Source organism: Solea senegalensis, linkage group LG3 (genome assembly GCF_019176455.1).
Source record: "Solea senegalensis isolate Sse05_10M linkage group LG3, IFAPA_SoseM_1, whole genome shotgun sequence".
In the NCBI taxonomy this organism is placed as follows: Eukaryota; Metazoa; Chordata; class Actinopteri; order Pleuronectiformes; family Soleidae; genus Solea; species Solea senegalensis.
This window is the reverse complement of record NC_058023.1, coordinates 19,200,489-19,227,766: the sequence shown is the minus strand read 5'-3', so window position 1 is coordinate 19,227,766 and position 27,278 is coordinate 19,200,489. Positions and strand designations below refer to the sequence as shown.

At 39.0% G+C, this 27,278-nt stretch overlaps 2 protein-coding genes across 2 annotated transcripts; one reads left to right on the top strand and one right to left on the bottom strand.

Moving 5' to 3' along the window:
- slc26a5 (solute carrier family 26 member 5) lies at nt 1-19,669 on the top strand. The gene is made up of 18 exons (XM_044021212.1): nt 1-210; nt 3,127-3,394; nt 4,258-4,397; nt 4,635-4,745; nt 8,943-9,124; nt 9,258-9,422; nt 10,377-10,612; nt 10,828-10,975; nt 12,736-12,849; nt 12,961-13,038; nt 13,487-13,582; nt 14,075-14,181; nt 14,283-14,352; nt 14,439-14,531; nt 16,266-16,373; nt 17,546-17,737; nt 17,828-17,882; nt 18,415-19,669. Exons 2-18 carry the CDS (start codon nt 3,237-3,239, stop codon nt 18,522-18,524), a joined length of 2,163 nt encoding a protein of 720 aa, XP_043877147.1. The 5' UTR covers nt 1-210; nt 3,127-3,236; the 3' UTR covers nt 18,525-19,669.
- On the bottom strand, nt 19,631-27,261 carry psmc2 (proteasome 26S subunit, ATPase 2). The gene is made up of 12 exons (XM_044021213.1): nt 27,092-27,261; nt 26,748-26,785; nt 26,427-26,508; nt 26,210-26,309; nt 24,716-24,847; nt 24,540-24,612; nt 23,312-23,407; nt 22,619-22,783; nt 22,441-22,528; nt 21,702-21,904; nt 21,462-21,558; nt 19,631-19,915 (listed from the first exon to the last, which is right to left on the bottom strand). Exons 1-12 carry the CDS (start codon nt 27,162-27,164, stop codon nt 19,758-19,760), a joined length of 1,305 nt encoding a protein of 434 aa, XP_043877148.1. The 5' UTR covers nt 27,165-27,261; the 3' UTR covers nt 19,631-19,757.
- Nucleotides 27,262-27,278: the final 17 nt, after the last annotated feature.

Sequence of the window (27,278 nt, the reverse complement as noted above, 5' to 3'; positions counted from 1 at the left end):
AGTGGCTAGTGGGAAGAGATCCACTCCAGAGTAACTCATCCTGTCGTTATAGTCAATCTTTGGTCTGCCATAAATTGTCGCTCCTGTGTGTTTGCAGTCAGAACGAAAGGTCGTTGCCACGGTTAATGTTCAACACGAAGAAGTTGCCGCTATAAATTGGTGTTCTTCTGCCGGCGGCGGTATCCTCACAGGAGCTGGAGGAGGATGTTGGTAAGAGCTGCCACACTTTGTTAGCATCTCTGTGTTAGCTTTAGTGCTCGCAGTGGGGTGAGATAGGTAAATAAACACATGTCACAGTGAGGGTAGAGTGGCTGGATAGTGGAGCCCAAAATGGAGACCCCAACATAAGTGTTATCTCTTTGAAAGAATACGCAAACCTCGTTACATGCATCTCGTGGAGGCTTTTCCGGTGGCAGCCACTGCCTTCTCTCTCACGACTGTTGTCATCTGAAAAAGAGGGTACATTTCCAACTTCTCTCACTACATTTCAGTCCATGCAGTTTTGTTTTTGTTTAAATTGTAAATGATAATATCAGCTGACCAATTTTTACTAGAAAGGCTGGCACTGTTACATGATCTGTTCCTGGATTACAAATGAAAATTAGCCTCTTGGGGATAATTATGGCACATTTACAGAAACGTTTAGCAATGTACACAACCAATAAATACAGAGTTGAAACTTTGTAATATATATCTGTGAAGGTTTTCAGTCATCCAGGCCATAGCTATGGAGAGAATTCTGTTCCTTTATTATTCAAACAAATAGAATAGATTTGAAACCAAAAAAGAGATTTAAGAGCAAAAAAAGAGTTAGTGGCAATCAAAAAAATCTCCTTTTTGCTCTCCATACATAGCTGTCTTTGGTAGTTAGCTGGAGTAACTGAAGTAGATAGTTTGATGTTTCACCTCTCCAAGAGGCTTATTCACTTCAGAACTGAAATTCCCTGCTGCTTTCTTTACTCCTGACCAGCACTGACCCAAGCTTGACTTTTATCGATACAAATGTAATACGTGTGTCATTTACACCAAACCAGTGTCACTCATTTTAACCTTGGATGGCAGTAAAATCACAAAAGTGGCCTAGTATTAATTTGCAATTTTGCATTCAAAGTGAAGCATGTCGTGATATTGAACTTGAATTACACAAGTAAACAGTTTAAGGGCTTTTAAAACTTAGAACAGATGTGCAAATATGCACTAAATTAGCAAATCTTCAACTAAAAAATGAAAACAAATAACTTAAGTTCAACACTATTTAGATATACTATTTACATATTAAAGGGGACATATTATACCCTATTTCCCCTATCAAAATAGTTCCCTGGTGTCCTAATGAACATGTCAGTGACATGCTTTGGTCAAAATACCATAAGGATGAAGCATCATAGCAGTTCAATAACCCTGCTAAACCCGCCCCTTTCAGAATGCTCGGTTTTGTGCATGGTCCCTTTATATGCAGATGAGACACAGGCAAACACACACCCACTTCTTCCAGGGGGTTTCTGATTTGTCCTCTTTACAGCGCTCACTCGCTCAGCTTCTGTTCGACCGCTGATGTGAAGTGGTGCGAACACACGTTTGCTGACTTTTTCCGTTTGCTGACTTTATCCGGCACATTAGCTTCATATATAAAATCCTCTGTAAAACACTGTGCTCCACTGTGCAGCCACCAACAGCACACTTGTCCCTCCGTGTTGACATAATACCGCTGTTCCTCCCTCGCCTGCACTCTCGCAGGGACAAGGTGGCGCTAAGGTGGAGCTCTCAAAGTAAACTTACTGGTGGGGCGGTAACATTCACGGTGAAATGCGCATGCTGCCGTCATAAGCGCAGGGAATTCAACATCGACTGTTTTATCGCCTATACTTACACTAAGGGGGACCACGAAAACATGACTGAGTATTCTTTTTCCACACTTTGGTGATTGGTAGGGCCTCCAGAGTCCCAAATATAAGTATTGAAATGGTTAAAAAGTTGATTTTGCATAATATGTCCCCTTTAAGTTCAACACTATTTAGATATACTATTTACATATTAAAATATCTAGATTTCTTTACTATGTTAAAATGTTTTTTGGGGTGGTCATGGGGATTACCTTGAAAGTTTGTCAATTCTGAATTTTTTTTTCCCTCAAAGGTTTTTGAAAATCTCCCTAAATAAGAATGGGTCGTTGAAGGTGCGTTGTTTGATGTATGTAGACTAGGCCTACACAGAACAAACGCCAAGTCGGAATTTCTAGCGGGGTTGTACACTGTACTGTACAAGGCACTGTACGCCGTCTCTCTGTCTGCTGTTGACGTGAGATTCCATGCAGACCAATGAGCGACTAACATTAAGCAAGAGAGAGCAGATGCAAATTCAAAGATCTCTGGCTCACCAAAGAAAATTACAAAGACTGGTTTGCCCAAGATCACAAGAACAATCACTTGGTCGGATGCTTTTATTGATGCTGCAAATCAGTTCAAGTGGATGCCTCTTACAACTTGTCCATCTGAAGCTGTGTGAGCACATTGATTTTTTGAATTTGAGTGACCATGGAAAGTACTTGAAAAGTCATGCCTTGTTGTCTTCATCTGTATTCTTCCTCCACTCCCCTATGAAAAACAATATAATGTATGTGACATACATTGTATGTACTGTACATTGATAGCAGTATTCTGATATCAACCAGATCAGGACAGTAGTCTGTATAAGGCATAGCATTTTATGATTACGCTTACCAGAAGAAATTCATACTCTTCCCCTTCCACTGTTATTAGTTTATGTTTAATTTAATTTACATCTGTTTGCTTTCTTTTTCCCCCCTGCCTTGTATCTCTAAGATGAAGGTACTGCATTTTCTGGATGTGTGGTAAATTTCCCCTTAACATAACAGGGAACTTTTATCAAGTCTGCTTAATTTTTTTTTATGTATTATCCGACCTATAATATTGTGTAAACCTTCTGAAGAATAAATGTTAACTGAAAGTGAGATAACACATTTACCTTAACTAATTGAAATCTGCCGATTCCCTCTTGAAACGGTTTGGTTATCATACTTTCAATCTTACTATCACTGCAAAAAGGGCAAAGGGCATTGTTGTTGATAACCACTGTCTAGCTTATCTCTTCTTGCCTCATGTGCAGACAGATTAAAGTTGGAGCTGTAGAAGAAATTGAACATATACTCTTTGGGACGATGATGGAGAGTCGGGGAGACAATTAACTCTGCAGAGACATACTGTCCCGTCTCTGGTATGGAGCAAGACGATGTGGCTGCCAGGGTGGATGCAGTCTCACAGCTGATGTACAGGATAGAGCGTCCTGTCTACAATGAAGCCGCACTGCAGTCGAAGCTTCTCAAACCCAAAGAAAACTCTGTCACCCTCAAAAAGAGGCTGGCACATCACCTCCGGTAAGTGTTTGGGTGGAGAAATGTACTTGTACTTGCTTTATTCAGTGGTTAGTATCTTACTACATCAGGCTGAGAAACACTATGGGAAATGTGAGAATGATGCAACATGTAGAATCAACTAGTTTTCTTCCTTGTTTGATTTTTATCATAGCTTGCACTTAAGTTGGATCAGTTTTAATGTGACCTGATTAAATAGAGGTGTATGTATGTATGTATGTATGTATATGTGTATATATGTATATATATGTATATGTATATATGTATATGTATACATACATACATATATATATTGCTCAATTGTACTAGCATTCCATAAACTGAAAGATATATACCATAATATTTGCATTTTATGTATTGATAGGTAGATATGACTTGTTATAAAATGTCACAGGTCTAAAATGGAACAATATGAAAATTCCAGGTAGCGATTGTCTTGACCAATTATAAAAATATGGTTTCATTTAATAAAAAAAAAAAGAAAAGACCAAATCAGCTGACCAATTCTGAATAATTCTAAAAAAATGTCAATATAAATGTTTGAACATATTGTGCAGTCCTATTGTGTTTCATGTCAGACACTGGACTGGGTTCCAGTACATCAGGGCTCTCAAACCCGCGGCCCATGTGCCATTTGCGGCAACCAAACAATTTCATGCGGCCCGCCATTTAAAATCAAGTTATGGGCTATTGATGTATTTCCATAACAAAACACTTTTATTTTAAAACTCTGTGAAATATTATCACAAGTACTTTTTAATTTTAACATCATATCACCAACCTTTATGGAAATATTGCTTTTTCCCTAAAAAAGATTCTCCGTCTTTGCTTGTGATGTAAAATTCATTTCCTGTCTCATGCTGTAGGTGTTCATCAGCGAGGGCCAAAGCAGCAGCTCTGAGCTTCCTACCTATTCTGACATGGCTGCCATCTTATCCAGTCAAGAAGTACTTGTTCTCAGATGTGGTTTCCGGTCTCAGCACGGGAGTGGTGCAGCTCCCTCAAGGTCAGTGTCCAGCAGTTTGCACAGTTTGCAGAAGCACCACTGCTGTTGTACACTTGCTATGTGGGTGGAATGACATTAAAGAGTGTGAAGGAGCAGCTGCCAAATCCTGATGGGCTGTTATTGACTTCATGCTGTCTTTGTTTTGGTAGATCTGCAGCTCTGAGTTTGTGATGCAATCACTTGGCTGGTGGAAATGGTACATTTTAGTTACAGCTCTCTCTGTCTTCTGTTCCACAGGTCTAGCCTACGCTATGTTGGCTGCTGTGCCTCCAGTTTATGGTCTGTACTCTTCATTCTACCCCGTCCTGCTCTACACCTTCTTTGGCACGTCCAGACACGTATCAGTAGGTAAGAAATGAGCTTGAGCTGCAGTGACATCTGACAGACTCCATAAAACACGCAAAATGTATTTTTTTTTTGCAAACACAGTAGGTATCACATACTGCAGTCAGTGCTTACTGTGCTGTGTACACCACATGGATTAAGAACTTGTATGAGACAGGTAGACGCACTCTCAGTGAAGACATGCCTGCCAGTAGGGACAGATTTTTAGCAAAAAGATCATCTCACCAAGTTGGGCTTGGGCATCATTTATTTATTCATTTATTTTTTTCAGTAGTATCAATATTTGAGATTTTCTGTTACTCTTAACAATGGTTTCCAAACACTGGGTTGGAACCCACAGATGGGTTTGTGGGAGATTTTTTTGGGTCTCCAAAGCAATTTGCCAATTTTTTTTCCCCCTATTAAAATGTATGTAAATTATTTGTTTACCAGTTTAAATTTTGGGAAACCCTGCCATATACCAGAATTTAATGATGGTATTTTTTACCATGGTAATATTACTTCAGATAATGATGTCAGTCATTTAGTCTGACCCATATCTAAATTCAATGGCCAGTGTTTCATGGCATTAGCAATGAGCAACAAGTTAACCGCTACATTGAGCTGCTTCTACTACTAATAAAATGAGGCCAAGAAGTTTTTTTTAGCTTTGTGATGTAAGAAAATAAATAAAATGCCTTGCCAGAATGAATAGAGCCTCTCACAACATGACACAGACACAGACAGGCAGAAAACACAGAAAAACACAACCCTCCGATTCTTTTTGAGTCAAACTGCCAAATACTAGATTTAGCTGTTTCTCTTCATTAAGCAATATTTTTTAAAAACAGTTAGAAGCCTGTTGTAACAGCCTGATAATGAAACGTATGAAAGAAATTTTAATCAAAGCGCTTGTGGGGTTACACCTCTGTTATTAAACAAGCAACCAAAACCCATGAGCTGCTGTGATGTGTGGATTTGCTGAACCCTTAATTAATCAAAAAAGTAGCTAAAAAAAAAGCTGATTTCTTTGCCCTGAGTATCCAAAGACGTGCTGAAAGAGGCTGCATTCCAAAATGTTTGACATTCTAATCTATGTGCGACACAGATGAGCGCAGCAAAACAGGCATTGCAACAAATGCGGTTTGCAACAGCACCATTTTCATTTTTTGTGTACTTCTGACACGTGTCTCCATTAGAAATTAAATGTTTAGTATCCACACAGACAAGTTTTTCTGCATCTTTTGAACACAGGGTGTACCTGACTGTCACGTATAGGAACATGTAAACTAAATCACAAGTTTAGTCTCTTCAAACTGGATCCCCACTGAAATAAGTTGGGTGGCATTTGATGCTTAACATGGAATTAGTCACTGAAGTTATAGAGTACCTTTGGTCTTCCAATGATGTGTAACTTAGGTTTGGATGAGGACAGAGGCAATAATCAGCGTATCCACCCCAGCATATCTCTCTTTTATCATTGCTGATCAGTGCTGAAGCTGATAACTAAAGGCCCTGTGCAAATCACAGTGAAAACCCAGAAAACAAAGCAACATATAATAAAAAAAAAAAACAATAAAAAACATGCACACACAAAACATAACTACAGCATAATGGGTTATGTTGTCCTGTTTCTCAGGCAAAGTCCAGCAAGAACTATGTGGTTAAACTGGTGCTTCACTACCTGACATCTCACTAATTCAGCTGTTTCATCACAAATGCCATGCCAACTCCATGAGTCCTACTCATTAAAAGGTACAATAAGTTTAATTGACTCAACCTTTTGAAACAAGAGTTCTGAACTGTAGAATGAATGCACAACAGGAAGCAGGTGTTTGCCCCATAGAAATGGCCTTTACACAAACCGCTGCCTGAGTGAGTTACTGTGGAAATGATCTTTCAAACTTCTGGCCAAGAGTGAGAGGGAATGGCTGCCAGCGGTGATGTAGACTCAATGTTTGTTCTCCTGCAGTGAGGTTCAATAAGGGATGGGCCTATATGATACTCAGTATGGGTCAGGTACTGTCCAAAATCCCTTGAATGGAAAAGAAAAAATGTATAATCTGATCCATAAACCCTAAAAATCACATGATATCCCCCCACCACTGTTATAGGACCCCAGGATGTTGCTGCAGATGTCTGTCACATAGTAAGAGCATCATGCTGTATAAATTGTTGGTTACATCAAGGTGGTATAGTTGGATAAAAGAGGTAAAGGTGATATCTGTGTCAGTAAGAATTCAAGATTGTGACATCAGTTGCAAGGAGCAGCTAATAAAATGCATTCAAAGACCTTGGAAAAATCACTTCTGCGGTATCTGCAGTTTGTTGAGCCTAGAGGAGTCACTGATAAAACATGTTTCAGATTCTGTACCTTTTTATTAAAACTACAAATAGTCACAGTCACTGATCGACGTTTTGTAATCAAACAATCAAATATTTTTCATGCTCATCCCTACTAGTTGGATCCTTTGGCTAAATTAATATAATTTATGTTATTAATTCATAAATGATTTAAAAAAAAAACAACTGTATATTAGGGTTAGAAAAAATAGAGTTATGACACAAAATACCATTTTTCCATTTCCAAAATGGAGAGTTTACTTTGAATCTGCACAGGGTTGTGCTCATTATATCATGACATGATACAAACGTTTGTTTTAAGAAATTGTATGCTTTGTCAGCAGTTAAAGGCTGCTGACTAGAAACTGCTCGGACTATGCAGACGCTGTAAATGTATAACTAAAACTCATGCAGCAAGAGGTGACCGTATATATGTACAGTTTAGTAGGATTTTTACAACGGTTTATTTTTATCCTAGTTCACCTGTTTTGCCTGTGCCTCTGACAACCCTGTGCATGTTTTATTTATTGTCTAACATTATTACATATAGTGTAGCTTCAGTACATGTGCATGGATAAAAAACAGGGTGTCATGTAGAATAACAGCAATCCATACTACCCCCTTAGTTACACATTACATATTGAGCAAATACAGCATGTTATGGTAGTTTTTTTTTTTTTTACTGAACAAGTTAATAATACTATTGTGTTGGGGAAGTTTTGCCTGTGGGGTTTTGGAGAACCGTGAAATGAGTCTGTGATGAGTTAAATTGAAGGAATTTATTTGAAATAATTTGACAAGGCAACATTGAGAAAGGCATGTACACGACCTGACGCTACCTTCAATTCTGAAGGTCAGTCCTCAAGATGATACATACAATTATCAGTTTAATGAGTTTTCATTAGTTATTTTCTAATCACTCCATCTCAGGTACGTACCTCTCTCTGTCAAGATCAGTGTAGACTGACGAGAGACAGGAACTAGCGCAACACATCCTCTACCCTTCACAATAAACACCCTAAGTTTACAAAAATCAAACAAGTATGAAAGTAAAAGCAGAAGAATGCAAACTAAAACAATACTCCCAATAACAAAACAAAAACAGTGGAACCAGTGAAGGATTCTGGTGAAAATAATGCACTTATTGTTTCAATATATATAAAAGATACACTGGCATTAAAAATGAAAATTCCCTATATGTCACACATAAAAATACTAACAGTAGCTGTCAGTAATTATCAGTAACTCTTACTAGCATTCTTTTCCAACTATGACAAGACAAAATGGCAGCTGTAAAAAATAAGTCTCGACCAGCCAGAAAGTTTGGTAGTTACAAAAACCACTGACATTGTATTTTGAGGAATAGGGCTGAACAATGTGCAAACTCAAACGGCACAATTACCAACTAGCCATTGCTTGCTATTTGCTGAACAATTTGCTAAATCAAACATCATCATTAACAAATAACAAATAGAGCTATTTGTTGTTCTATGTTCTGTGCCAGCTGAAAACATTCAATAATTCAAGTTCCCATCCTTGCATTAGTTTATAATGTTCCATCTTATTTTGAATCTGTAACTCAAAAACTACATGAAGCTTCAGTGGTATTTTAAATTGTGTTCCCATTCTGTTAAGTTTGTTCAGATCTGTTAAGATCCAGTGTGTTAAAATGAGTGACATCTCATGGAGAGACATCTGTAACAGATGGAGGACTTCTCTACCCACTTTATCATAATAGGGTGCTGTCACAAACACACACATGCAGTTTAGATGAATTATTGGCAGCAGCATTGTCTCTGCACTAACATGAAGTAATTAAATGAAAACCACAGACTGTCAAACTCAAACATCACACGCATCTGTGTTTGTGTTCCTCAGGAACATTTGCAGTTATAAGTCTGATGATCGGGGGCGTTGCGGTGAGGGAAGCACCGGACTCTATGTTTCTTGTCCTGCCTGCAAATGGATCCAATGCTTCTGCAGTCTTGGACATAGAGGCCCGTGACGCCAGGAGGGTTCAGGTGGCCGTGGCTCTCTCAACCCTGGTGGGAATCATCCAGGTGAGTCTGGAAACATCCCACATGCTGTGCCTTTATCTCCCAAGTGCTGTAATCTGTCCACACTCAGTCAATGTTTACTCAAAGTAAAGGGATGTGTTGAAGTATCCACACCTTTCTTTTGCTTTCCTTACAGATCATCTTCGGTCTTCTCAGGTTTGGCTTTGTAGCGATCTACCTCACTGAGCCCCTGGTACGAGGCTTCACTACAGCAGCATCTCTGCATGTGTGCATCTCCCAGCTAAAGTACCTGCTGGGGGTGAAGACGCGTCGTTTTAGTGGGCCCCTCTCTGCTGTTTATGTAAGTGTAATGACTTGTACAGGGTTTAAATGTGGGAAGATTGAAGGTTTTTTAAATATCAGAAAAATAAGGTAACTTGACTCCTTTCTCATAGGCCTTAAATTATACTCAAATGATAGTTCAGTTACACATAGTCAGCACTGACTGCACTGTGAGCACCTCCAGTGTATTGACATTGCTGGGAACCTGCCTGAGAAACTCAAGCAAAAACAGATTTTTGCCAAAATGAAAGGCTCTCAAAAATGTTCACCTCATAAAGTATATGATATCTTGAGAATAACGTATATTTGCTGCCTTTTTCTCACCTGATCTGAATGGAAACTACAATTTGCATTCCTTTGGAAACTGCTCATCCCCTCACTCCCTGCACCAAAGTCCATAGAGAAAATCAGCAATTTTAAAAAATATGAGTTGCTGATCCACTGCTGTCTCTGTCACTGAGTTTTAGTTAGTAACTTTGGTGTTTGGAGTCCTTTACATTTACCTAAAGTGACACACATTTACCAAATAATGCAGCAGCTGACCAGCAGCTCTTGGGTCCCCACAAGTTAAAGACGATGGAAGTTGGTGTGGGAGCATGAGCAGTTTATGAACTTCTTTTTTTTTGTTGGAAAAGTCAAAGAGTGAGAGAAATCAGCAACCGTATTATGATATTGTAGATGTAAACAGGCATAGGTTTTATCATTTTTAGCCTTTTCTTGTGTACCAGCTGCCAGCCATGTTTTCAGTAAGGGGGAGCATACTGTTTATGTCTCTGACTGGTTCCTGGCAATGGCAGCACTCATATAACCCCACTTCAGAAAACCTGAAGTATCACTTTTGTAACAGCTAACACTGACATGTCAAAACAGGAATAACAGGGTTATTGCTCCAGGCTAGACAAAGCAGGCTAAGTGGTGTGAATATTAGTGTATTTTCCCTTATAATTTATCTTTATTTGTCTCATTGTCCCAGATGGTCACAGCTGTTTTCAGTGACATCACCAGCACCAACGTCTCCACTCTCATCCTGGGCCTTGCGTGTATTGTCTTACTGTATGCAATCAAAGTCATCAATGAACGTTTCAAGAAAAAACTACCCATCCCAATTCCAGGAGAGATCATTGTCGTGATGGTGTCCACTGGTGTCTCGTATGGCATGTCTCTGTCAGAAGAGTACAAGGTGGATGTGGTTGGGAAGATACCAACAGGGTATGTTTTCTGTTTTCTGTATATCACTTGCTTATCTTTATTTGTCGCCACTTCTGTAGCCTGAGGGGTTTTCTGACTGTGATATCTGAAAGTGCAAAACAAAATAGACCTTTTGTTTTTATCTGCTTCTCCACGTCAAACTGTGAAAGGAGCCCTCAGAACACCTCAGAACACTGGGATGGATGAAGCTGAAATGTTTTCCCATGCGTTCTCAGGCTTCTTCCCCCTGCTGTCCCAGAGTTCTCTCTGTTACCTAACCTGATCACAGATGCCTTCGCTGTAGCAATCGTAGGATTCTCAATGGGCATCTCACTTGCAAAGATGTTTGCCCTTAAGCATGGCTACAGTGTGGACGGCAACCAGGTGAGTGCAGAATAATCTTTTTTTAATTCTTCCTTTAACGACGTTGTTCTCTTTGCCACTGGACAATTTGATGTAAGGCACAAAGAAAGTGTATTATTTCACATATAAAATGGTCTAACTTTCAATTGCTAACAAGCATTAGTCTAGTGACTGAGCTAAAGAACTCCAAAACTCTTTGTGACAACAAAACATATTGAAATGTAGGTCATTTGTTCACAACACAGACAGGTCTCAAGTCTCACTTTAGGCAACAAACCCTATCACTCTTTTTTTCCCAGATAAATCAGTAAAGTAAGATCTTTGCACCATATTGAGTGTACTAAATTATTGTATATTGTAACAATCATTATGTAATGAATCAGCAACAAACAAAACAATAGACATAGAATAAAAATGTATGAAAATAACGTGCAACATATTAACGTCCTCCACCAAACACAGCTTTTCAGCCACAAACCACTTGGATTCACTTTCAAGAGAAAAGGATTTCCTTTTCTTTTGTTTTTGACACAGAGGTGTTTAGAGGTGTTGACACATGCTGGCAACGTACTACTGCTCTGTCTGGATGACATTTATGACATATGACACAAATTTCTCCCGTGTGTGTGTGTGTGTGCGTCTGTCTGTCTGTCTGTCTGTCTGTCTCTCTCTGAGCCACACCAGTAGAAACAAAGACCTTATTGGTGTATTTGTTTGAGTTCACGTTGGCCTTTGACAAAGGAAAGTAAACACCAGTCACATGGTTTTACAGTCAGAGTTTGGTCAGACAGAACAATTGGAAGGCTGTGTTGCAGTATTAACATGCTGTATGATACAGTGTCAGAAAAGTCCCATGTCAAAGTAAGACCTTTTTTTTATATTAAATTACATTACATGTCATGTCATTTAGCAGACACTTACAATAAGTGCATTTAAACATTTGGGTACAAACAAGAGCGAGGAGTAAGTAAGAGCTTCAAGTAAGCCAAACTATAAAGTGCTAGGCATACATGCGATGTATAAGCAAGTTTTTTTTGTTTTTTTTGTCTTAGTTGTCTTAATTCGATAAATAGATATTTCTGTAAGGCTGGGTGATATAGCTTCTAAATTATATCTCAATATTTTTAGGCTATAGCCTAAATGATAAACAAGATATATATGGAGATATAAAGCTGCACACGGGCTATTTCTCTGGACTAAAAAGTTTTCTTTTGTGATGTTTGTGCGACAATAAACTGTAAACACACTCTAAAATAAAACATTTACTGTTTATGATCTGTATTACATGATCTTAAAATACACTTATTATCTTTCATTTCAGATAACACCTGGTTTATTTCTCTGGCTTTTTAATGTTAAATGAAGGATATTTATTTTATGTCAGAAAAAATGAAAGTCACTCTAAATATGGTTTATAGTCACTATAGTCAAATAATTAGGCTTAAAATAAATTTAAAAAAATTAAGTATTACATTTGTAATATTTACAACAAGTGTAATAAATATGAGGATTTTCAATGCAACAGCCTTATAACCAGGAGAAGTCGTCACAGACACCTCATCACGCTATCCAAAATCTAAGACTCTAAATTGTGTCATGTCACGATATAGATAATATATTTTGTGTCTGTGCTTGATGATGTGTCTCATCCAGGTGATGCTTATTTGCTTCATCTGCAAACATCGGCCTCTGTTGGGCTTGTTTGTAAAAACTGGAGCAGAAGCAGCTTCACTTGGAATGTTTTCATTCCATTTAAATTCATGTTGAATCTGTTCCATCAGGAACTGATTGCGTATGGTCTGTGCAACTTCATCAGCTCTTTCTTCCAAACCTTTGCCATCACGTGCTCCATGTCGAGAAGCCTGGTGCAGGAGAGCACAGGAGGAAAAACCCAGGTTAATAAAAACGCACACTCACACCAAACTAACTGGTTTCCCTTAAGGTCGTAAAACCATGAATGGAATAAGAGCTGCTGTTGACACAGTTAACATTTTGTTTGTGTACAGATTGCGGGGCTGCTGGCGTCTTTCATCGTGCTGCTGGTTGTGGTGGCCATTGGATTTGTTTTCCAGCCACTGCCTCAGGTGGGTGAAGTTGTGACGGAGCTGCCGACATTTGTATTTTATTTATTGCACACAGAATTCAAACTGTGTAAATAAAATCCCCATGTTTCACTTGATGATCTGACCTTGTGTTGCAGTACCTGGCAGACCTTTTTATCCCATATTCTTTTCCTTGCTCTCTTTGTTCTGCGACCTGGCTGTTGCTCAGGGCAACCAGGGAAACTCTTGAGACGACAAGCTTTCAGTTTTTATTGCTCCACAACTTTGCAACAAACTTCCTTTGTCTATAGGATAAGCTATGTCAATGTCTTTTTTTAAAACACATTTACATTTTATTTATTTATTGCTTTACAACAGTCTCTTGCACTTACATGTAAATTTGAAATTGCTCTAGGTACTTTCTGTTTTTATTTGTGAAAGAAATACGATAATAATATCATTTTACGTGTCTGTGTGTTGTATTTCTCAGTCTGCACTGGCGTCCATCATCATGGTCAACTTGTTGGGGATGTTCAAACAGGTCCGGGACATTCCTCATCTGTGGAGGACCAGCAAGATCGAAATGGTCAGTGAGTTAACTCTCTCTCTCTCTCTCTCTCTGTGTGTGTGTGTAACTATACTTCAGCAGTTTCACTTTTGTACTTGATTATGTTTTTATGTACAGATTTTGTAGATCATTCATCTTTTGTAAAATAAGTTTTGCTATTCGTAGCATTTGTAGCATTCGTAGCAGGTGGCTGAAAGACGAATACACACAGGAGACGGAAATAGAACGGTCATCTGGGTCTTGTGTTCCCACCGGTGCTGATAAGAGCTGATGAAGTCATTTCAAAATGGTGAATGTTGATTAAACACATTCCCACTGGTCAAAACCCTTTTTAACCCCGGATTTAAACTTTAAATGTGTTACTTTATCCTCTATATAACCCTTGTCCCTAAGCAAATCAGGATATCGAGAATATATTTAAAACATGTGAGCCAAATATTTGACTGACAGCAGCTTTTCTGCAGTAACTGAACACAGTCGAATGTCTCTTCTCTTTTCTCTCTCTCTCAGACCATCTGGATCGTAGCCTTTGTAGCATCTATGCTGTTGGGCCTGGATTATGGCCTCTTAGTGTCCCTCATGTTTGCCATCCTGACAGTCATCTACAGAACTCAGAGGTACTAATGATACAAATGTGTTTGTATTTGTTCCCACTATTTATTTATTTGTCATGTACACCTAATGTCACATATCATGTAATGCCAGATTATCTTTTCAGCCCTAAAAGTGGCATTTTAGGCCAAGTTCCTGGTACGGAGCTATACTGTGATGTAGATGAGTATGAGGAGGTGAGTCTTAACACCTGACACACAATGTTCCCAGCAGCTCTGATGGTGGGAGTTATGAACGTCATTGACTTGTGTTTTGTTCCCAGGCAGCTGAATATGACGGGATTAAGATTTTCCACTCCAACTCTTCAATTTACTTTGCCAACTCTGACCTTTACGTGAATTCTCTCAAGAAGAAGGTAATCCTACCCACTCTCTGTGTGTGTCTGTGTCTGTGTGTGTGTCTGTGTGTGTGTGTGTGTGTGTCCCTCCCATGTACTGACAAATGTTGTCACGCAGCAGCCCATCATTACCACTTTACAGATACACATAGTTATATGTTGCTGTTTGTGATTTCATTGGTTGTTTAGTCACTGTGGGGAAAAAAAACCCAGAAAATCCATCCACACTCTTTTTGACAAAATAAAATCATAACCCATATGGCTGAACTCATACATGGCTTTAATTTGAAAGGGCAGACACAGGAACTACTGTGTAGTTTGACAGAAGTCACTTCAGTGTTTATGGCCAATGGTACTGCAGTGTTGTGTGATATTCAGTTGAAGTTGTATTTCAAAAATGTTGCCATGCTCTCCTGCTGTCTTTAGTGTGTGTTAACAGCACCGTTGTTAAATTCATTGTTAGGAGGTGGAGGTGTTACAGGTTGATTTAGGACCGTGTCAAGAAAATATTCAGTCTACTAACTGGTTGATGTGTCATTTGCTGCGGTGTCATGTGCATGCTTGTAAAATGAATCATTCAAGAGCTCATTATACATTGTGTTCCTGTGCAAAGTTAGTGTGACGTTGTGAACAAAGTGTTCAGATCGTCTTTGCCGATTGTTCCAGTCCTTTCACAGTCGTTGCTGCGCTGCACAGGTTGAAATATGCGGCTAAAGATTGTGTATATATCTGTAGTTCAGGACAGACCTGGAACTCAAACTTTTATGTTGCCAAGCAAAAAAAAAAAAGTAATATTTACATTAAAATGTTCAACGTGCCGACAATTAGTCGACCAATGATCGACCAAGAAAATCAGCCCTCGGAACTCAGACGTCAGAGCTGGGAGTGATGTCAACTTATCTTGAGCTTGCCATTGTTGGCCGTTGTTAGCAATAGCAGTTGTACAACAAGGATGGAATGTTGTGTACACAAACAGTGATGCAACATAACAATGGTTAAACATTTACTGTGAAACGAATATTGTACTTTCAGTCTTTTACCAAAAAGGCCTACACACAGTATGCCGTGGTCATTTTAATAGTTGAATGTGGACACTTCACACCACCGCTGTCTTCTGAGACAGCGAGCGCTATAGAGGTCCTGTAGAGAGGGGAGAGGGCAGCCCATTATCTTTTACCTGGCTACCAGGCTTTCCACAGAGGAGTGTTAGAAAAATGGGTTTTACAGCTATTTTAAGCAGATCTTCTACATTTATAACATTAATATTGTGAATCACAGTTCCTTTGGTTTTGTGTTTCGTTGGTTGGCTAAAGATCTGTTTATTCAGACAAAACGAACAAACGGCAGCAGTACGAAACGTGTTGACAGTCGTCAAACTAAATAGCACGTGGAGAGTTTTACTCACAAGACACTAAATAGATTTTCTCTTCTCTCTGTGATGTCTTATTCTGTGATTTTGGCCCGTATCAGATTGATATGGAAGTATAGTATTAGCTCATCCTTAGCATTTAGATACTGCAGTATTTTGCAATATTCTTAGACCAGACACTTGCTTAACAAGATCTTTTGACCATGACTCATTTAGAGACAATTACAATTTTTGATATGATAAATGATGGCATCTTTGCTACAGAGTGGGAAAAGTTAAAGAGAGCACATTAGAATCATTGAGATATTTAGATTTATCAAAAGAAATAACAAGAAGATGCATTTTCTAACATTATCTTGATATTACGTCCCTTAAACTTCCAGACAGGAGTAAACCCTGAACTCTTACAGGCTGCTCAAAAAGCCAGAAAAAAGCAGGAGGAGGGGAAGAAAAATGGCAAGAACAACTCACCACGAATGATTTGTGTCAAGGTGAGTCAGTTGATTCTCTGTCCACTTTACTACAAATGTAAATTTGACAGTTGTATTTGTACATGCATGTGTATCTTAGGCCACACAGAATCTGGTTTACGTCAATACGCATACTTTTTTTTTTGCCGGAGTGGCGTTCGTTCATGCGGAGACGGCATTTTAGGGGATCTGAAACAGTAAAATAGTATACTATCCTTTTATCGTGTCGCGCTAGAACCGTATAATGGAAAAGACCCTTTAAAGGGGTAGTTTAACTTTTTTTAAAGTGCGGTTGTATTGGGAAGTGACGCTTTCATTCGTCCACATTAAAAACATAGCTTAGCAAAAGGCTCACCTAATAACGGTGATGCTTTAACCTGCTCTGAGACGGCTTTTTCTGACTGGAAATTGAATGTGAAATTGAATTGAAAGTTAAAATTCTTTATTTTGTGATTTTGTTGTGTATGAAATTCTTAATGTAGGTGAACCTAAGTGACTCAAACTTGCCAAAGGAGTAGACCAGCAGGTCCTGTGTTCCCTTGACCTTAAAACACTTGTTTTCCAGTCGCTGAGATAAACATGTGCCACATAGATATCATCGACTTTTGTTCAGTGGCTGAAACCGGTTTTTAAGTCTACGCTGGTTTTCAGTGCTCGGTGTTCACAGCTCATGTTATTATTTGATTAAATCATTTATTAATCAATTGCTAAATGAATCGTCAACTGTTTTGATAATGGATTAATGGGTTTGTGAAGTGTTTTTTAACCCTTTTAGCTCTATATAACAGAGTAATCATTAAAACTGAATCATTTTGGTTTGTGGACAAAACAATATTTTGTTATTTATTTAATATTTTCTGGACCAAACAGGCACTAGTTTATTAAGAAAATAATCCACATATTAATCGATTGTATGGATTAATTGTATGGAGAAGACACTTTTCAAGCACCTTGATGGTTTCAGACAACTGTCCCTCACTTCTGTCCTTTCAAATGATGTCTAGAATGTGTCCTTTTAATATTTCATTGCTGTAAATAAATAAATAGATGAATATATAAATGTTCATCATTCATTAATCATATACACTTATGTGGCTTAACTTTCGCAGGTTTGGGACTTTTTCACCCTTTTTTTGTGGTTAAGATGTGTTCATAGATCCCTTAACAAAAGTCCTTATCTTTGAATGATGCAGTTGGGGAAGCAGGGGACGACTCAGGAGGTCATGTCCTCTAATCACGAGGTGAAGGAGTGTACAGATGAACACAACCAATCAGAATCGGAGGACGTGGTCTTCCTGAAATCTCCTGCCACTGTCCACTCCATCATCCTGGACTGGACGCATGTCAACTTCATCGACTCTGTGGGCGCCAAAGCCATCAAACAGGTTCTTCTTTGTTTACATCGATTACGCTGTGCAGAAATATAATGATCTTGTCCTCAGACTTTGAATGAGTGTGTGTTTGTGTTTGTGCAGGTCATTAAGGAATACTCCGCTGTGAACGTGCAGGTGGTGATCGCCGCCTGCAGCAGTGAGTATCATCAGGATTTTTGTCTGCACATCATTTGCTGTCAAAACAAGCTCAGTTGATCTTTTTATTAGTGACCTATTTAATCAGTATGGTAATTTGAGAGGATCAATTTATCAATGGGATTTTATGACCTTAATTACTGCCATTCATGATAGTATTGCGATCATTGTAAAAATATTCAATAAAATATTTTTTTCCCCTGATTCTTAAGCATAAATGGACGTAATCTACTTCAGTTTGATTCTTCTGTTCACATTTAAAGCTTAATTAATACAGCAGACATGGATGGAATAATGTTACAAAAACATTACACATTTTGTAACTTAAACATGTTACAAAATGTTGTTTTCGTCTGTGAAAATGGGGAAAAAACTCTAATAAGTCGTTCAATTAAATAGAAATTCAAATTCAAAAAGTAGTTTTTGTCTAAAGGCAGCTTCTTCAACTAAATCCTAAAATATGAACATATAGTTCACCTGACTGGTTCTCTGACTTTTTTTTTTTTTTTTTAATCTCTGCTTTAATCTACAAGGAAGCCTATTGGCTGAGCTGGAGAAGTTAGAGTTCTTCACCGGAGTCATGAGCACATGCATGGTGTTCCCCACAGTCCATGACGCCGCGCTGCACTGTTCTACCAGCTGATGACCAGCATGAGAGCAGAGCGACTCTGACACAGCCTGACTGCCGAGAGAGAGAGACAAAGCCGTTTTCCATGGTGCTTTATGGTAAAAAAAAAATACATAAAATAAATAAAAAATAGGGATAGCACAATATCACTTTTTCATGTCCTGTCCAATACTGATATCACAAACTGGAGAAACTAATGATACCGATATGAGTCGGAATAGCTGTGTTAACGGCACAGCTATTCCAAAGACATAATTCTCCAACAGTGTAACTTGATATTCTTCTCCCATAAAGAAGAAATAAACAGTCCACAACAGGAATCAGCTGAAATGCTATTGCTGATATTTATTTAAATTTTTCTAGTCTGTGCAAAGTATATTGGATTTTTGGATTATGTTGTTTTTTTTTTACATTTTCCGATATCCAGTTCAGTGACTTGACGAGCATCGATACCGTTTCATCTCATCTCATGTGAAATAGATAGAGGGCCAATCAGGAGTGTAGGATTAAGCCTTTCTTTTCTGTCCATCTACGCTTGTGAGTTATCATTTAAGCTGTTATAACAGTATTTTGTAGTCGTGTGTAAGTTCACTCCTCTGCTGGAAGAACTATGATTTAAAGTGAGCTGCTGCTGTTGACGTTCAAGTGACGGTGAAAGATTTGTGTTACATGTGATTTAATAGTGTCCTGATGTTGGATGAGTGAGTATGAGTTGGCAGTTTGTGCGCCGCAGCCATTCAGGACTTTCAGGAACATCACAGGTGATACCGATCACATTATAGATGGCTTTGTTCAGATCAAGTCAGTCAGAACAGCGTGACAGTAGGTCTGCAATGCACTCTCGAGCTAAATAGAACTCCTTCATTTTAAGACGTACCTGCCTGTGATTTTCCTACTTTGACCTTAAATGGCTTCCGCACAAAGAGCACTTTGTATTTAAACTAGTGATAATGACCAACGCTATCAAGTTTGTTACGGTACAATTGCACTTGTGTTCTGAGTCTAATGTTACAGAAGTTACCATGTTTTTGACAAAGCCTCAGTCTTGCTTTTACAGTAGAAACACAGGATGCCTTCAAAGTTACCACATGACTGTTTGACATTGAACAAAGCACTGAGAGTTTACATGTGAAATAAACTTTAATTGTAAGAGAACAAAAGATGTTGACATTTGTTTTTCTTTGATGGTAAAAAGTACGAGTGGACACGCACTCTCATATACACAAACACACACATGTGCCTTCACGCTCAGTTGTAGGTCATGTATCTGGGGGTGGCGCTGAACTTGGCGTAGGACTTGATGACCTTGTTGACAGCTTCCAGGAAGTCTTTCTCTGTTGCGATCTTCCTGCGCGCTCTGATGGCGAACATGCCTGCCTCTGTGCACACACTGCGGATCTCAGCACCTGACGGGAGACAACATTTCAGTCACTCACGCATGACAGCCTTCATTTTGGGAGATGGTGAATTTTCGTCTCTTTTTACAATCAAACAGGTTTCAAAGATATTAGTCGAGATATAACAATATATCAACTTTTAAATTAACTAGATTTTAAACTCTGAACTGTCGCAACCTCCTTTTATCTATATGTTTCACGTCTAAAAAATCATTTACATGAAATGTATATAGTTTAGTATATTTAATGACTTTAAATATCATGAAATGATATAGTCATTAAACACTAACAAGGTCTATCTGTCCAACTTTAGGTCAATCAGTTTGATTGAAAGGTTGTTTTCATATTTTTTTAATATGTACTCTGGATGTGGGTGTGTATTTTATTTAAAAGGATTATACAGATTAACAGACAAACTAATAATTAACACTAATTTGAGATTGCTGGGGTCAAATTGACTGAAAGGATTCAAGGTGTTCGTAAATTTGAGAATAACAGGAGGGTTAAGTAGTTCAATGTAAGCGGGGCAATGTTTGTGCAATGTGAGAATGACACTACAGTGTCCTCTTGTGGTTATACATTAGAACTACATGGACCAAAGATATTTGAGGGTGCATTCACACCAGCCCTTAAGTTTGTTTGGGGAGGTGTGAATGTCAAAGAAAGAAGCAAACTCTGGTCCGCCTAAAAATGTCGGTCTTGGTTCGCTTCAAATGAACCAAGTGCAGAGTAGGGCATTATGGGTAAACACAACCAAAACATATGTGCATGTAGAAATAGCTGGTTAGCAATGTTCCTGCAATGACTTATTAAAGGTGAGGCTACATCTATACTAATATTTTTATTCAAACGTAGTTTGTCCGTGTCAGCTTTGTATCAGGATTAATCTGCATGCCTAAAACACATCACATGACCGTTCAGATACACTGGTCATGTGCATGCAAGTGTAAACAGGGAGTTGATTCTCTCCTCAAAAGTTGTTTGCTTCATAAAGAACAAGAAACAGTGAAAAGTCAACAGGGATGAGACCAACGACAGATTACAGCTGAATAATTGAGTCCAGGGCTGCAACAATTATTCGATTAATCCATTATTAAATTATCAATTAATTATCTATTAAAACTAGTTTAGTAATCGGTTTGAGTGTTTTTCAATAATTAAAACAAACTTTCTGATTTTTCAGCTCCTTGAATGTTTTCTGGTTTCTTTGCTCCATATAACAAAGAAATCATTAAAACTGATCATTTTGGTTTGTGGACAATTCAAGACATTTACTGAATCTGGACATTATCTTAAAAAAAACGATCAAAATCTTTCAATATTTCCTGATATTTTACAGACCAAACAAGAAGACAGATAAATCCATTATGAAAATAATCGTTTGATGCAGCCCTAATTGAGTTGTTGCTTATGAGAACCAATCACAAAGTAAATCAACATTTTCTAATGTCTATCCAAAATGACTAAAATTCTCATTTTCTGGTCTCTAAAATGACGGGGTGATGGGAATTGTCTACGTGCCATGAACAGAAAATGGAGTAGTGTGGAGTCTTACCAGTGCTGTTGGGACAAAGGCGAGCCAGCAGCTCAAAGCGAATGTCTCTCTCCACGCTCATGGAGCGAGCATGGATCTTGAAGATGTGCGTGCGACCCTTAAAACACAAAGAAGTGCACAGGTCAAGAGGCTAATTGATGGAAAATGGCTGAAGGAAGAGTAACAAAAAAGGCTGCAGATCACATGAAAATTCATGTATACGACAATGTTGCGGTTGATTTGTGACACTTGGACACTCACCTCCAGGTCAGGCAGGCTGAACTCGATCTTCCTGTCCAAACGACCCGGTCTCATCAGGGCTGGGTCCAGTGTGTCCGGTCTGTTGGTGGCCATCAGGACTTTGATGTTGCCACGAGGGTCAAAACCGTCCAGTTGGTTGATGAGCTCCAGCATCGTCCTCTGGACCTCATTGTCTCCTCCCGCGCCGTCATCAAAACGAGCACCTGGCAGGATCGAGCACAAAAGACTGTTTTTTTTAGACATTCTACAGCTTAGGTCTACTTTATCTAAAGGATGTCTGCAACTTTATCCTGCTGTTAGACAGCTTTTTCTAACAGGAAACTGTTAGCGTTTGTAAACAGCTCACCCTCCTGCACTAAAGCCCAGAGGAAAAAAATCAGTGATTTACATCACAGCACACAGGAGCTGTTGATCCACTGTCGTCTCCATCAGTGAGTTCAAATGTGTTATTTTTTTACTTGCTCAGATTTACCCCAACGCACAAAATGACCACACAAGGCAGCAGTAGACCAGCAGCTCCTTTGTCCCATAGGCTAAAAATGCTCATTTATTCTGTGGACTTTGATATGGGAGAGTGGGCAAAATTCAAGATGGGACTAACATGCCACTGTTCAATGGGATTACAATCACCCAATAATCCTAACAAATTCTCAATGTTGTCCTTATGTAAGCTCAATGACCATGCAATACACCATTACAAAAAAAAAAAAGGAACTTTAAATTTGAACACATCTTTTACCTCCAATGGCATCAATTTCATCAAAGAAGATCAGACAGGCCTTCTTAGTGCGGGCCATCTCAAACAGCTCACGCACCATCCTGGCTCCCTACAAACAAATATCAGAAAACAGAATTAGTGAATGTTAATTTTTAGTCCACACTTACCGTCTAAACCGCTGTTTCTCATGAAAACTCACCTCTCCCACATACTTCTGCACCAGCTCTGAGCCAATGACTCTGATGAAGCAGGCGTCAGTCCTGTTGGCCACAGCACGGGCACACAGCGTCTTTCCTGTGCCAGGGGGTCCAAAGAGTAGCACACCTTTAGGAGGCTCGATACCCAGGTTGACAAACCTCTCAGGCTGTTGAGAAACATGAGTGTTATTGATCAGTCAGGATCATGCAAGATACTTCATGAAAAAGTCAATTATTATAATTGTGATTCATAATATTACTGCATTAATTGTAAAAATGCGCTGACACAGCTTGTTTTGTATGGATTCTCACATCAACAGTAGAGAGAGGGAGACAGTGTACAGTATCCACTCGTAATAATTACAACTCAACGTACATTCTGTACATCAATCAATGCAGGGCGGGGGGGGGTTGTACTAACTTCCAACGTGGGAAACCTGAAAAATGCCCCTCAGGTCAGATTTTCCAATTTAGAAATTTAGAGCAACCTCACAAACCCCGATAGGCTTGCAAGACGGCTGCCATTTCGCCAATAGTAGAGACACTACACTTCCATCTTATGTGCTGACAATATGTGATTCATATGCCGTTTGTGTGCGCAAAATAATGTGGCTCGAAGAACAGTAGTCGTGGACAAACTCCAGGTGAAGAGTGGATTTCTATAAATCTGTGAATAGGACTGTGTGAACACTCACGTGCAGCAGTGGAGTCTCGACCACTTCCCTCAGCTTCTCGATCTGCTCCTTACATCCACCAACATCACTGTATGTCACATCAGGTTTCTCCTCCACCTACAGTGCAACATGTGGACATAGATTCATTAATGCTACATCCACAGTACTGTATTTGTGTTAAAAATGCTTTATTTCTACTCTGGATATGCCAGCTGTTCACAATACATTTTTAATCCCTGGCCACTTGGACAGAAATTGGTTCGCAGGAGCAATCGTCACACATATCCACACACACAATGATAATATTCCACAACACACATCCAAAAACCACTTAATTCCAGATTAAACAGGTTTTTGACCAGTTGGAATGCGTTTAATCAGCATTCAATCACAGGTCAAATGACTTTGCACTATACTGAGTTTCATCTTCCGTCTTTTAGCATTGCTGTAAGCCATGAATGTTTTAGTGAACCTCATTTTTTACGACTTGGGACAGCATTTAATTTTATTAGTGCTTTAAATTTTCTCACTCGCTGTTGGGTTTAAATAAAAGATTTAAAAAAAAAGTTTACAACTGTAACACTGCCGCTGTGCTCTGTTGCCATTTTCTTCTTCTTCTTCTTCTTTTATTGTGTTTATGGTACATTTGTGGGCCCCTTTACTCCTGGCATTAAAATGGGCTTTCTGTGATCAGATGGCAATCAAATAGCACCTGACCACAGGTGTAAATAAACCCAAGGATGGATCGTTATCCAATCTGCCAAACCACTTCAGCTGCAGGTTGGAGATGCATTATGACCAGATTGAAGTGTAAATGCGATACGTCTCCAATGTGTCTCCACTCCATCCACAACTGAGCGGAGTGGAGGTACTTGGTGGCTCCAAGGACAACCAATGTGGCAGTGGCAACAAAACTGCGCAGTCTCCTCTGCTTTTCGTCAGTTTTCCGCTTGTCATGCTTCGAAATCATTGTTATTTTTCTGAACAAATCAAATAACTACAGAGGGGAAAATCTACTTCCCATTTACGTTAGCACATGCATGCGCAATGTACCTAACTGCTCATGTGATGTATGTTCTTAGGTGTGTTAATATGGACTTCAAACAAAAACCTGGTAGTGTGGATGTAGCCTAAGAAGATGTCCTTACAAGAAACTAAGGAAATTAACCTTTGCTGAATAGTGTTTACATCTAATTCATCAACAATTCTTTTAAATATAATGCGAAGCCGACCTGTCCTGAACTCATACCTGCATCATAGTGACAGTGGGATCAATCTTGGGTGGCAGAGGAATATGGATCTGATACTTGTTTCTGTCAACCCTGCAAGAGGAAAAAAACATTGCTTTTAGCAGATTGTATCACCAGACAGTTCGTAGATTATAGCAGTAATATTTGATACTTTTAAATAAAATGTATGGCTCACCCGACTCTCATGCCCTCCTCAATGTCAGTTGGAGCTACCTGGTCGCTCAGGTCCACCACAAACTTGGCAAACTGTTTGACATTGATTATGTATTTTGGGTCCTCCGAGTCTGCGTTAATGATCTTGGTGCATCTGTGAGGTCAAAAAAAGATAGTCAATGTTAATTCATATTAACGCATCAAATTACAACTAGCAACAAAGCAAAATACTTTTTTTATTTATTTATTTTTTTTTTAGACAAAGACTGCCTAAGTTAGATAAAGCAGCAAAAACTTGACATCATAGACTTAAGCAGTCATTGATTTAGTAGGTGTAGCCTTAAATTACACACAATTGGTTCAAATCCATTCCATTGTGTCCCTGCTGGCAGCCACGTTTCAACAAGAGCGAGCATCTGGGTCTCAGGCTTGCTCTCGACGACATGCAACCAAACCAAAGAACCAACCCTTTAAAGCCAGGACATTTAATTGATACGACAGACTAAGACTATACAGTTTGGAGCTTTGTAATCTTTTAACACAACCTTGAGTATCTACACAAATATTAGTCCACTACAGTCTTACCATAGTTTCACTCGCCCTTATGTTCTAATCACCAAATGATGGTGGCACAGGTCTGTCTTTACAGCCTTAAGCACAAGATATTTAGGATACTATATGGTGGACAACACCAGATCGAAAACACTGACCTTCACTTTCATTTTGACCATTGTGCATCACATTAAATATGATAAGCAAAAAACTGTCCAAACATATTACCAAATTATCTTGAACTTTGTATGGACCCCATTCAGACCTCTTGAGTAATCTGATCACAAATGTTCATCTCTAAGATCAGGATCTGAATAAATCCTCAGATTTGATCACAAAAACTACATTGGAGGTGGTTTAAGGAGCATGCGACCACTTTTTTCCACATGTATGAATGCAATCCATGCTCATCAGCTGACGTCCTCTGACCAGCTGCAGTTTTAATAGTGATTTATGTTTTTACACCTCTCAAGCCTCATATGTTGATTAATTAGTAGCCACTGTCACAATATTAACACTGATGAAGATATGAAGTTTTAAGTTTTTTCCCCATCTACTCTACTGGTCATTTGTGCTGATACAGACATGAATACACACACAAACACATTTGCAACAAATGTGTGCAGACAAGCGCTTTAACAACAGTTTAAAAACAGAAATAATGTTGGAAAAACAGAAATAATGGGCGGCCCATATGGAAATGGGCATGTAACCAGAGGGTCACCAGTCCAAATACTGGGACAGGTGAAGGAATGGGGCATTGCACAGTTTACTGCTGTTCACTGCTTCAGCGCCCAGCTTATGTGTGTTCACTACTGGTGTGTAATAAGGATGCGTTAAAAGCAGAGGTCAAATATAACAAAAAATAACAAATTCTGAATTTAATCCCTAAAGTGGTCAAAGAACATATATCATCTTTTGTTAACACCAGGTCGAAATAGGGCCATTGCCTGGTTTATTTTACCTTGCCACCTGCAGCGGCTGTTCACTCTGCAGAGTCTGTTTGTCAGCAGCCAAGTCCCAGAGTGCTGGTGGGGCCAGACCTGTGTCTGACTCTTTAATTCCTGCCAAATCCAGAAAAAACAACACCATTCAGTCAGTGGTTGTGTGATACAATCTGAGAAAAAGACATATTAACCAAAGTAACGCCAACAAATAAACAGCTCTGTTCTATGATCCACCTGTAAGCTCATTGATCTTTTTAAGCAGCTGCTGTATGTCATCCTCCACTTGTTTGATCTGCCTGGAGTAGGTGCTTTGACCCTGGCGAGAGACAACAAGCAACATTTCAAGGAAATTGACTGTATAATAACTGTGCTCACTTTCACTGTTAATAAAAGTAAACAACACTTGATGCACACACACACACACACACACACACTAAGAGTTTGAGGAGGTAAAGGAAAGGAGAAAGGGGAGGCAGAAATGCCACATTACGGATGCCAATTGTCGTGCAACAACTAATACACATAAAGAATGACAACTGCAACGGTCATACTTACATAGGTCTTGAGCAACGCGATGTCTCCTTCATCCAAAGCTGTGATAAATGTGAAAACAACATCAGTGACTATGCAGTCTGACACTGTCAGTAGGCCGCTAACATTGTTGTCGAACTAGGTGCTAGGGTTTATTTATACGTCTGCAAAAATGTTATGTTAAAATTCCACCACGTACACCATGATCATATATTTACTAAATGAAAAACAGCATTCTTAACCAGTGGTGCAGAGCAAGGGGTCATATAAAAAAGTGAGTTAGCGTTAGCAGAGTAGCTAATGTCTATATGTCTCCGCAGCAATGAACTTACTATGTTTTAACGATGTTATTTATTTTAAAGACATACCTCGGATAGGACCGTCTTCCTTCTCTTCCTCTTTCTTTACCTTCCTTTGGTCATCTCCCAAATAATCCGGCATATTGAGTCTGATTAAACTGTGTCCAGCAAATAAGAATGAGCCGCTTCGGTAGCTAAACAGTACAATTACACAGCAGCTTTGGACTTCCGCCGCTGTGCGCTACTCACCGGAAAT